Here is a 12,869-nt window from a genome sequence, read left to right as displayed (position 1 = left end):
AGCAAGGTAGATACAGAACTGAGACTCAAATCCTCTACTTCTGATTCCAGGTTTGTTTTGGTTTTGGTTTTGGTTGTTTGTGGTTTGGTTTGGTTTTGTTATTGGTGGTGGTGGAGGTATTGGGAATTGAACCCAGGGACACTTAACCACTGAGGCACATTCACATCCCCAGTCCTTCTTTATATATATATTTTTAGAGACAGGGTCTCACTAAGTTGCTTAGGGCCAGGCTAAATTGCTGAGGCTAGCTTTGCACTCTCAATCCTCCTGCCTCAGCCTCCCAAACTGTTGGGATGACAGGCGTGCACCACCACACCCGGCTAAGGTCTGGCTCCTTTTTCTCAAATATCACATGACTCCAGTTAAATTGCCCTATGACAGAAGAGTGTCTAGGACAGAAGTTTGACTCAAATATTTCCTGAGCTCCAGAGTCTCCTGAAGCTCTACCTCCCTACGAAGCTTTGACCTACAAGTAGAGGAAAAGGTGGACACACTTTAAAGAGAGTCACACAAATCCAAGGTGGGAATCTGTATCACTGTCTGATTATTAAATGGCAATTATGTATTTTTGAGAATACATTTAGAGAAAACATAATTCCAATAACCTGAGAGTATGATGATCTATCAAGAATAATTCATGTTCTCCTGAAGCTGCTGAGAGTCCAGGAACCATGTGTCACAGGGAAAAGACACCCAGCTCCTGACAGTCAGCTTCACTGTGACCTTGGGAATGTCACTTGCCTTCCAGAAGTCTTGTTCTCTATCTTTCTATCTGTAAAACTGGGATAAAGTCCCTACTTCTTGAGGGGAAGGAGAGGAAGCTTGAGGTAATGTGTACCTTAGGGGGGTGACTGTCTAGCCCACATGGTTTTATTGATTAAGTTTCTCTTATTTGCACCTGAAATAATCTTGCCAAAAGTAATATGCAAAACAGCATAGAAAATTCTTTAAGTTTGCAAGACACATGAGTGCTCTCTCTTCCTACATGCATGTGGATGGCCCTTCTTTCATTAATTCATAATTAGGCATTAATAAATTCACCACGTACCGAGTGCTTACTATTTGCCAGGCACTGTTCCGGACACTGGCAAGGACCCAAAGGGACAAGATTTTTGCTTTTGTGCAATTTGCCTTTGGGTGAGGAGAAGATAAGTTACTGGGATGACTTTGGAGAATAATCTCTGGTCAGAAGACAATGAGCAAGCAGAGCAAGCTCAGAGGAGGAAAAGGATCTTGAAATTAGGTCAGTGGGAAAAGGTTTATTTTTTTACTGGTGCACTACAGTTGTACATAACATTGGGATCTGTTGTTACATATTCATACTTGCACACAATGTAACAATCTAATGTGGCCAGTATCATTCCCCAGTATTGTCTCTTTCCGTGGTCCCTTTCCTCTATTCTCCTGGAAAAGGTCTGTCTGAGGCCAACCAAAAGCAGCACTGTGCATCTGAGGCCACACACCACATTTTGAGCAAGTTACTTCACCTTCTAGGGCCTCAGTTTCTTCATCTGCAAAGTAACCATCGCTACCTCGCAAGGGCCTTGCATAGACTGTTCGAATCTGGACGTGGAGCAGAACCGTGCATGGAAGTGCAATAAGTGTCCCCCAACAACAGTTGACATCAGCGACTGGTCTTCCAAGTCCAAGCCTTCATTCCCCGGCTATCCTAAAATAAGTGCCTTTTGTCCCTGGTCTGATTTTTACTTTGGATCAACAGGAGTGCATCTGCTCCTATGACTTTACACCAGCTCAACTGTGAATCAGCACCTTGGACAGGGTCTTATCACCCAGATGATAACCCCCACTCCCACCCCAGCAAGGGAGTGGAACACTGTTTGTAATTGTCTTACCATCCTTCCTGCTGTCAAATTTTTATTTGCCAAAAGTAAGCACATTTGATTTGTGGACTATAACATTTTGGTCCTATTCATTTTTCTGATCACTCTTTAAAACACACCTGACCTCAATTTAGCCAGCAAAGAATTTTGCACATAAAAAGAGGAGGCAAGGGTCAGGGAGAAGGAAAGAACAGAAAGAAACGCTGTCCTGGAGAAGGTTTCTCTCTTCCCATTGATTGACTCCTGTCTTCTTGGGTGCCTTTCAGAATTTTGTCCCCAGGCATGGTGTGGCACACACCTGTGATCCCCAGAGGCTCAGGAGGCTGAGGCAGGAGGATCATGAGTTCAAAGTCAGCCTCAGCAAAAGCAAGGCACTAAGCAACTCAATGAGTCCCTGTCTCTAAATAAAATATAAAACAGGGCTGGGATGTGGCTCAGGGGTCGAGCACCCCTGAGTTCAATCCCTGGTACCACCCCCCAAAAAAATTGTGGTTCCAAATCCCTTGTAATTTCATTGCTAAATTTCTTCCTATTTATTTTGTTTCTTTCTTTGGTTCTGTAAAAAGGATATTTTCTCCCATTCTATTTTCAAAATGGTTGGCATGGGCAAATAGAAAAGCCCAGGCATTTCCTTATAAATCACCTTAATGAATTCGATTCAAGGAGAGATCAGGTCTCTGGTTTTCCAAAAATAGCAAAAATTACCTGCAAATGGTGGTAATTCTACCTCTCCCCCTTTTTCCCTTCTTTTTCTAGCTGAATTATCTATTAATTCCTGAATGATGTGAATAATGGTGATGTTTTTATCTTGTTCTGGATTTAATGGGACCACTTCCAAGGTTGTACCACATAAGATAATGCTGGCTTTAGGTACAATCCTATTAGTAGGTTGTTCCAAAAAGTAGGAATAGATATTCATCCTTATCTTAGGTATTTTTAGTACCCTTAAAACACATCACAGGATTTTTCTTGTTTGTCGATATTTGCAATAATTCACATTCATCATTAAATTTCCCGAGATTGAACCATCTTTCCATTACTGGAACAAATCCTCCTTGGCCCAGTTTTACAGCACTTCATCAGGTAATCACATACATGTCTGTTTCCCTGCCCTGTGAGCTCTTTCGGATCACTGGACATGTGTGGCTCATGTTTGAACCCAGCACACAGCACAGTTGACAATATGTGTTTAACAAATACATGAATGGATAACTGAATAACAAGTACCCTGAACTCCCCGATGAATCCTCTGTACTTCTTCCCAGGTAAAATGCTATATTAGAGAGACTATGTTCCTGACCAAGAGTGGATCTTCATATTCAATGGACATCCGGTTTAACCAGTCCCTACAAATGGAACTTTTGAAACTATGGGGCAACCATTCCCTGTGGTTTCAATAGGACCAACCCTGCTTCTCTGCTTCCACCACAACCCCAAGTCACAGAGTGGCTCCATCACCCAGGCCTAATCAGAGTACTACACAAGTGTCACTTCAGGAATGAACACACTTCCCAACCTGGGCTGGAGGCATCTCCAGGAATTTCCTGCAGAAGCTCTTAAAAAGGATCTCTAAAAGGACTGATCGACATAAAATATGTTTGTCTAGGGTTGTTACTTAACATCTTGGACTAAAATGTGTTAAGCTAGCCCATCTGAGAAGGATATAAGGTACAGACAAATGTGGCAAAGAAAAGAAAAAGACAGAAGTCTAGTGACATCATTTGAGCCCCTGGATCCAGTTTTTCCTGAAGCTGTTACCTTAGACTTCTCAATCACATAAGCTAATAAAGTGTCCCTTTTGTTTATAAACACTTAAGTTGGATTTCTATTATTTGCAACCAAAGAAAATATTACCTAATTCACATGTTGCTTTGTTCCCCTCTAAATACACTCTGTATTCTAAAATAAAGGTCAAAAATATTTTTAAAAGGAGGCAATCCTAAGTAGCATGTGTTTAAAAAAAACAACCTGCTTTTAATTAATGGCAAGATCAGCTGAAAGCCTCCCTTAGTGAATTATAATTTCAGACTGAAATTCCCAAGACAGTTATAGAGTAGCTTGTTAAACCACAGAAACCAACAGAATCCAGAGATGACTTTACCAGGCTGGTGGTTCAATCCCTTCCAGAGACATCATCCATTATGCAAAACCCAAACCTCTAAAACTTTCGAATGTACAAGTTGAGCAATCTTTCATTCACCGAAAGTCTCGAGGCCTCTCTGCTGGCTCGATTTAAAAGTAAAAATTGCCTGGTATGAATCACAAAAATAAAAAATAAATCACTTTATGATGGCAGGCACACTCCAGGGCAAGCCACCCAATCTCAGGGTAGGGGGTGTGACAGGGTCTTCCTGAGCCAGCCTGCAGCCTCCAGCACGTTTAGTTTGGCAGGAAAACTCAAGGCAGGAAACAGGTCCCGGGCATTCAAAGCACCTCTGGGTCCATCTGGGGAAAGTGGCATCTATTCCCACTGGGTGCTGGGGAGGGTGGCAGCCTGCACCCCAGGGAGCCCAGCTACTTCCCCCACACTCCCAGGGTGGAGAACTCAGACTGAGGTTACCTGGGGAAACCAGCCCCTTCTCCCCCCGTACCCCCCCCCCCATTCATTTCCAGGGACAAGAGTCTCGATTCTGGAATCCGGTTTTGATCATGCTCTGGAGAGCTATTTAAGAGCAGCTTCAGGACTTAAATCCCTCCTTCAGACATCCTCTTGAAATAAAAGACTATATTGAAATGAAAAATCCATTACAGCTTTCTTTTTAGGGCCCTCCATACTGATAGGTAAGATAAAAGAAGGAAAAAAAAATAAAATGGAAGAAAAGAGAGAGAGAAAAGGGAGGAGGGGAAAGAAATGAGCTATGTCACAGTGTCTACATATGATGCATGAAATTCCATTTCATCTCATCCTGACAGAATCTTTTGGAAGCAGGTGCTATTGAGCCCATTCTGCAGATGGAGAAATTGAGGCTTGGTCTTATTCACTTATCCAAGGTCACACATTGAGCCTACAGTGGGTTCTGAGTCAGACTTGCAAGCCATGCTTCAATCATGTGGCTCCTGTTCTGCAAAGTCCTCTCTCTGAAGGGTCGAACAGAAGATGGAATCAAAGGATTTCCGTGAATGAATGGACCCTATGGAGATATGCCATGTCCCCTGAGCGGCAGAGATGGACGTAAGCTGACATCCAACAGAACAAAGCAAAGTCTTGAATCCAGTTTTTGCACCTTTCAGGTCTTCTTCTGCCCAACCAGACTCCCTATTACACATTCCAATTCTCTATACAGATCGATTATAGGCGCTTCGGATTAATGAGTGAAAACTCAAGAAGGTTCCTACCTTCAGGGAAATGCTAATTGGGAACCAAAGGGAAATTTCTGAGTGCAGTTTTTTCTCTGCCTTGGTGTTTCTGTTTATGTGGAGCTCTTTTTGTTGTTATTGTAATATATCTGGGAGGTATTTCCCACATGCTGTTACAGAAATCTGCAAAAGGAAAAAAAAATTTTTTTAAAAACTAAACCAAAATAACACGTGTAAGCTATAATTCTGGCCACTGCAAAGGGTTCCAGCTTGCTAGTCACTTTCTGAAATGAGTGTAAGCCAGAGGTCACGAACTGGTGGCCAGCTGGCCACATCCAGCCCACAGATGGATCTTGTTTGTCCCGTGGTATTGGCCCACACAGGGCTTTTACCAAATCTGTGAGCAACGCTGAAAGTCAGAAGATTGCACATCCAAACCTAGCTTCCCAGCTTCCCGTACAAAGCTGAAGATCTGATAACCCGGATGCCTCATTTGCCGGCAGAAACAGGCAGATGGAACGGGGCAGAAGCAGCCCCTTTGTCACAGCAGAACTCCAGGTCCCACTTACCTAGTCTACTGCCCTCATTCAGATGATCTGCAGGGGCCCTGAAGACATCTGAGTCCCAGACTCTTAGTTTAAAAGGTTAAGCAGATGGAGACCGCAAAGCCAGTCATGAGTGAGCTTTTCCCAAACCTTAAGACAAACAAGTGAACATATGCCCTCAGTAATACAATGTGAAGCACGTAAGTGAACACAATAATTTGAGGAATGGGAAAACCCAGTGGTCAGGTCCATTTGGATTTCGGTCCCAAAATAACTCCTTTTGTCTAGAAATACATTTCACTTTTATTATTTCATTTGTTCTGAAATTACTCTCAGAAAAACCACTGAAGCTGAGACGTGTTAAATAAGTTACCCAACCAAGATCACCCAAATAGCCAGTTACAACATCAGGTCTGAACCCAGTTTTGTGCACCTACAAAGACAGTGTTTTTCCAATACTGAGAATTAACACTGCGGTGCCACAAAGCTTTTTCCACCCCAGGACCTTTGCATCTGCTATTTCCTTTACTTGGAAACCTCTCCAATCTCTTTACGTGGGAGGGTCTGACTCTTTCACTTCATTTGCATCACCTCCATGGAGAGATATTTTCCTAATCAACTTAGGTAAGGTCGCACACATGCACGTGCACACACATGCACACACGTTCACACACTAATTACTTTTTAGGCCCCTTGCTACTCAGAATGAGGCCCCGCTATCAATAGCATCTGGGAGCATTTCTGAAGCACAAAAATCTCAGGCCCCACTCAGACTGGCAGAATCAGGATCAGCAGCTTAGCCAGATCCCCAGGTGATTCATGCACTCTGAAAGTTTCAAAAGCAGTCTCCTATCCAAGCGCTGCCCAATGGAAACGTAATGTGAGTCACGAGTCGACTTTTAAATTTTCAAGGAGCCACATTTCAAAAGTGAAGAGATGAAATTAATAATATATTTAAGTTAATAAGCATGTTGCCATTTCAACAGGTCCTCAGCCTAAAATCGTTAACGAGCAATTCAGGATTCTGTGTATTTCACACCTACGGTATTTCCTGTGTTCGGGGGCCACAAGGTGGACAGTAGCTACCATACCGGAAAAAGGTGTCCTGAACCTCTGATGACTTTAACCGGGCTTCACAACCTTTATCCCAACCCGAAATTTTTTCTCTGTATCATTCCCCTTGTTTGTTGTCTCCCTGACTCTCCCCGTCAGTTCCAGGAGAACAGGTGCTTGATCCATCTTATTTTCCACTCGACTCTCAGTACCTAAAACAGTGCTGGGTGCACGGTCAGCATTCACTCAATATTCGTTGAACGAAAGGATGAAAGCTGGAGCCGACCTTCCTATGCCTGATGCGCGGCTGTGCGCCCAGGGAAGAGACAAGGCATGGTGAGACCCACAGCTGTGGGATCAGCTCTCAGCCCAGGAACCGGCCAGTCAGCGACCTTGAGCCAGTCATTCATCCTCCCCTGGAATAATGGAGATCTCGCCCGTAAAACAGAGACGTTGCTACTCAGCTCTCAGCACCTGAGCGCCGCTCAAAACTGAGAACACGTCTCTAAAGTGCCTGCCACCACACTGGCTGGCATTCTGCAAATGCCAGCGCCTTTCTGTCCTTCCTCCTCCTCTCTCTCTCTCTCTCTCTCTCTCTCTCTCTCTCTCTCTGGGTGCCACGTGTAAATAATCCTGCTGCCTGTCCACCTCCCCCAGGGACAACACGAGTGTGCTTTGGAGAGCGTTTTCCCGAGTTCCTTCCCCCAGCCAATGGACCTGGATATGAACCACTGACAGAGAAGGTGAAATCTTTCCTGAGTGGTGTCCCCGGAGTGCCGTGGCCACGGTGCCTGTTCAGTATGTAAACCACCAGGGGAAGACACTGCTCAAGTTGCTGTGTCACTTTGGTGAGTCATGCAGTGGCAGCCAGAAGCCTGCCCCCGGGTCCCATCCCAGACAACTTGTATCAGATCACATGAAAAGTTGGTGGTGGCTTTACCCTTCCTGGAAGAAAGACAGGAAGGAATGAGTGGGGGTTGACTCTTCCCCAACTTATTCATCACTGGTCTGTGTCAATATACCAAGTGAGGCTGGCTTCTGCGAAACCTCACCACACACAACCTAATCCATTAGTCAATGTTGCCCTGAAAACCCAATGCACATGTTCTAATCTCAAATGTGTTTTCACATCACATTAGAGCAACAGCATAGGAGCAAAGCAAAACCCGGATTTAGAGATAACCGGAGTAACAGGAAGGAAATAAAACAGCTCTGGCTGATTCGTGGAGTATCAGGAAACTCCAAGACAGCAGAGCTGACAGCAGCCCCAATTTCTTCTTGGCTCTTGCTACAGACAGAAAAACCAGAACCCCGAACAGAGTCAGTAGGCTACCAGAGACACATTAAAAATAATAAGAAGTCAATAAATAAATAAGGAGGAAATCAAAAGCATAAATTAACCTCTGAACCTCTCATTAAGCAAATCGAGTCCAGTTAGCTCACCCACTATGGGAAGGACATCAGTTTACAGATGCGAGACTCAACCAATCAAGCGTCTGTTCCTGGTTTGTATCAATGCCACCATTTCCATTTCTACCATACAGTGTGGTTGAGGTCTGTCCCCTCCTCCTCCTTGGGAAAGAGGGAGGGGAAAGGCCTGGCGACTTGAAACTAATGAAAAAAAAAATCTCACAAATTCCCTGAAAGCACAGTTAGGGGCCACAAAGAGTTGTTCAAGGCCAGGGCCAGCACATCAGCCCCTGAGAGCCCAAGAGCTTCCAGAAGTCTGCATACCAGCCAGGTGGCAGTGACTAACGAATCCCTCTCTGTTGGATAGACACGTACTGGCAGGAAAGTTGTTCTGGGGAGGATCTTCTCCCGTACTCCACGTCAGGACCACCCAGCATTATGAGGCTCTGTCATGGGCAAGATGCTGGGAGAGTCATGGAGAATCCAGAACATCACATGGTCCCCTCGGGTGAGGACCAAGCCTATCCCACCCTCTCCGCACCTCTTAAGGTTAATGGTTCTATGAACGGCCACCAAATACTGACACCGAGCTCCAAATATCACAAGCCTTGGCTGGGAGCAGGAGGCTTGGCAGACCTCAGTGCTGGAATATCTTCAGTAGCCATGGTGTGATAGCGAGGAAGTTCATGTACCTTCAAGTCTCAGTAGAAAAGAACATAGGACCATCTGACATCTGCTTTCCCTGGATTCAGAAAATTCTCCAGACCCCGCCATAGGACTTCCCAGCACCAAGCACCCCTCCTCAATTTTAAGTCATCTCAACGAAACGGCCCCTTCTCTATTTCCAGCTGCCGCAAAGCAACCCAAACACATGTTGGAAAGATTTGATCTTTACGCCTTCCTCAAAGGACATCTGACACTTCTCACAAGACACACAGCTTTAAAATTAGAGCTGGAAATAAAAACTCACAGTAACCCTGCTAGGGCTAAAGTCACCGGACAGAAGAAACCAGAACATTCCCACGACCAACAGTTAGGCAACCGAACCCTCCCCAGACGGCGTACCCCGTCTTTATTTTGCTGTTGTTGCATTAGTCATCCTGACACCTTTTAAATTATAATCACAAACTGGAAGCCATGGCTTGTGATGTTATAAATACTGATTTTCCAGTTAAATTAGGCATTTGCTGTTTTATGTTTTGATAGGAAGGGGCTGTTTGAAGCCTCCTAAAATACTGCAATTAGTTCTCGCTGTTGAAACAGACAAGACATTAACCGACACATTTGCTGTTTCAGGATAAAGCGCTACAATGCTTATGCCTAAGTGTTCTTCTCTGAAGCTTTTACAGCACCAGGCAAATTTTTTAAAAGTGGAAGAAATCAATCACAATACACACATTGATTATATTTTTTTTTGAAGTTATTTCTAAAACTTTCCCAGGCTATAATTTAAACCTAGAAAGCACATCTCTTCAACAGGAAGGCGACCTGTCATGAAACAATTTTACCTATTGGCTCTGTTAAGATGATAACATCACTTTAGCTGACAAAGGCCGTGTTTCGGTTTGACAATTGCAATTATTTATTGAAATGCAATCCAGATGGGGCCAGCCATCCAGATTGGTTTTCTAGAAAGATATGAAACAGGAGGAAAAAGGGAAAGGAAAAAAAAAGGGGGGGTTGCATTTGGAGTATTTGCACAGTGTTGTCGGAAATGTTATTGCTGGCAAGACAGGTGGATTATTAATTTATTTCACCTGCACTTAACTTTCTAGTTCTCTGAACTGCCTTACTCACACCACCAGTAAACGCTGGGGAAGAAGGTCCATCATGAGCATCTCACAAGAGCAGCTCACAAGCTCCAATCTGGAGCAAAGCAACTGCAGATTAGAAAGGGCAAGAGTGCAAGACATAAGCACTCTTAGGAAACCAACTGTCTTGTAGGCATTGAGGTTTTTGATGCAAGAGCAACTCCTTGTTCACCCAGCCAAGGGGGACAGAAAGTTATGGAGATGGGAAACATCCTTGTCTTTACTAGAAAGTCAAAGTGCCAGCGTCATCTTTTTAACCGATTCCCTGTGCGTTTTGCTCTGACCTTAAAAGACTAAAGTTGGATTCCAGCCACGCAAATGCGTTTGAGGGCGATGGTGATTGATTCCTGGGGATCTCAAAGCCCCTTCGTCAATTTAGTTATCCCGGTCTCATTTCTCAGCGTCCCCCACACAGAATCCCAGAGCCCTGCAAAAGCCTGGGTTAGGAAACACCCCGCAGGCACGAGGGCTGGGGAACCCCAGGCTTGGAGCTGGGTAGATTCAGAAAGCGCCTCTTTAGATGAGAAGCCTGAGGCAGGGCGGGGTGAAATAGCTCTGAAATAAAGTGATCTTTAGCTGGAGTCCAGCCCTCGCAGCTGCTCCCCGCTGGGCGACCCCGCCAGGACTCCCAGAGCCCTAGCGCAGGGACTGAGGACTCCCGGGACGGTGCCTGCAGCTCGAAGGGCACAGAAAGCGGCGGCTTCCCCTCCCGTTCTCTCCCATCCCGCGGGGTCCTACCTGTACCACTCCAGCCCCTTCTCGTAGTTCCTGTCGAAGAAGTGCGGCTCTACGCCCACCGCCCGCACGTCCGGGTGTACTCGGATCGCCTCTAGCAGCGCGCGGGTCCCTCCTTTCTTGACCCCGATGATGAGCGCCTGGGGCAGCTTCTTCTCCCCATAGTCGGGGGTACTGACGACGCCGCCCCTCTCGCTGCTCCCGTTGGCCGCTCTCCGGCCTGTCAGCTCCTCGTCGGTGGTGCTGGACTCCTGCGCTTCCCTCTCCAGCAGCGCGCTCTGCGCCGTGATCATCTCGCTGGGGGCCAGCGGAGTCCGGAGCCAGGCGTCCCGGGCGCCTCCGCCGCCGCTGGCCAGCCCCCAGCCCTCGGCCCCGGGGGCGGCTGGCTGCTCGGGGGGCTCGGGCGGCTCCCCGCGGCTCGCGTTGTCCGGCGGCGGCGGCGCGGGCGGCTGCGAGGGGGCGCCGAGGCGCACGGGGGGAGGCAGCAGAGAGGGTGGTGGCGGGCTCGGCGGGGGCTCGGCGGCGGCGCCCGGCGGCTCCTGCAGCGCCAGGGGGAACTGCAGGGAGCCCGAGCCGCCCAGGAGACTGTAGCACAGGTAGGTGACAGACAGGGACAAGGTGCACATGAAAAGCAGCTTGCGCGCCGGCGGCCCCTTAGCAGAGACGCCGGGCGGCGGCGGCGCGGCCAGAGGTGGAGGCGGAGGCGGAGGCGGAGGAGGTGCGGGCCACGGGGCCATCGCGGCTCCCGGCTCGCGGCGGCGGCGGCGGCGGCGGCAGCCCCCGGCGCTGCCCGGACATGGTTTCAGCCGCCGCCCCCGCCGCCGCCGCCGCCGCTGCCCAGCCGCCCCGGCTGCATGAAGCGACGCCGCTGCGCCCCCGGCCCTGGCCGCTGTCCCGCTGCGCCGGGGGGAAGCCCGGCCGCATGGCCCCCCTCCCCGCTCTGCCCGCGGAGTCCGGGTGGCCCCCCACCACCCCCCCTCAGCCTCTGGCAAGGGGACCGAGGGGGGCGCGCGGACCCGCCGGCTGCACCTGCTCCGTCTGCAGCGCCCCCGCTTCCCCCGCTCCGCCGCGGCTCCTGCTTCAGTCCCTGCCGCCGCCGCCGCGCGCTGTTGCAGCCCCGAGTTCCTTCCCCGCTGCTAACTTTCTGCCGGGAGAGAGGAGAGGCGCGGAGGGGAGGAGGAGGGGGCCGCGCGCGCGCCCGGCGCCGCCGAGGGAAGGGGGGTGCGCCTCGCGCGCGCCTGCGGATGGGGGGCGCGGGAACGGAGGCGTGCGCTAGGGCTGGGGCACCCGGGAGAGCCGGATCGCACCCCGGCCGCCGCCACGCGACACCCTGGCCCTGGCCGTTCCCTGCCCCACCTCGCGCGCGTCCCCTCCCTGGGGAGTCTGAGACGCCGTGCTCTTCAGCCCTCTCCCAGCACTTTTAGGGAATTCAAGCCCAGCGCCAGCAGCCGGCGCCGCGCACTGGGGAGCCGGAGGCCAGCGAGGGGCGAGCTCTGCTTTCCGTTTTTCCCCTGGGACTCAAGTAAACTCAACCCATCCCTGACCCTTCCTTCTCTCACCCGGGTGTCGACCTGCCTGGGTTCAGGAGAAATTCCTTCTCCACAACAGCGTTCTCATCCCAACTTCCATCTTTCCAGTCTCCCCCTCTTATCTTGGAGGTCGTGATGGGTGGAGCTTTGACACAAATCCCCAGGTTTCCTAACCCCAGAGCTTTTGCCCCTAGTCCATCCCTAAGTGGCCGTACTTTCTACAAGATGAGGCCGCCCCCTCCCCCGAGACACCCTTAACCACAGGTGCACATACCTGCGCCCTTGGGAAGGTTTTGCCCACTAAAGGACTTCAGGTTTCCCTGGACTGAAATGAAATAAGACCCCCATCTCTCTAAACAGCTAATAAGAGGGGACAAGGCGGGTTGCCGAGGGTCGATATATAGTCGAATTAATATTTTTTTAAAAACTAAGAGATTTCCATCCCTCACTTGCTTCTCTTGGGTAGGGAGGCCGAATGATAAGCATCAGAAGGCTCTAGAAGTGTCCAAAGTAGACTCTGCCGTTGCCTTTGCTCAGGAAAGTGAGGGAAACGAGATACTGGGGTGAAAGGAAGAGGTGAAGCAGGGCACGGAGGCACTGTAGCCAACTCTGCTTCCTGGGCACCGGGGCTGGCCCTGCACACAGCTT

At 48.9% G+C, this 12,869-nt stretch overlaps 1 protein-coding gene across 1 annotated transcript in view; it reads right to left on the bottom strand.

Annotated features, from left to right (window-relative positions):
* HS3ST4 (heparan sulfate-glucosamine 3-sulfotransferase 4) overlaps positions 1–11,489 on the bottom strand; it is a 379,070-nt gene extending 367,581 nt beyond the window's left edge. Inside the window, exon 1 of the mRNA XM_079120913.1 lies at positions 10,696–11,489. Coding sequence (XP_078977039.1) covers positions 10,696–11,429 — 734 coding nt within the window. The 5' untranslated portion in view covers positions 11,430–11,489. The remainder of the gene's footprint in view (positions 1–10,695) is intronic.
* Between the last annotated feature and the right edge of the window lie 1,380 nt (positions 11,490–12,869).

The sequence above is a fragment of the Sciurus vulgaris genome (genome assembly GCF_902686455.1).
Source record: "Sciurus vulgaris genome assembly, chromosome: 18".
Classification (NCBI taxonomy): domain Eukaryota; kingdom Metazoa; phylum Chordata; class Mammalia; order Rodentia; family Sciuridae; genus Sciurus; species Sciurus vulgaris.
Note: the sequence above shows the minus strand (reverse complement) of the source record. Positions and strands in the feature narration are given on the sequence as shown.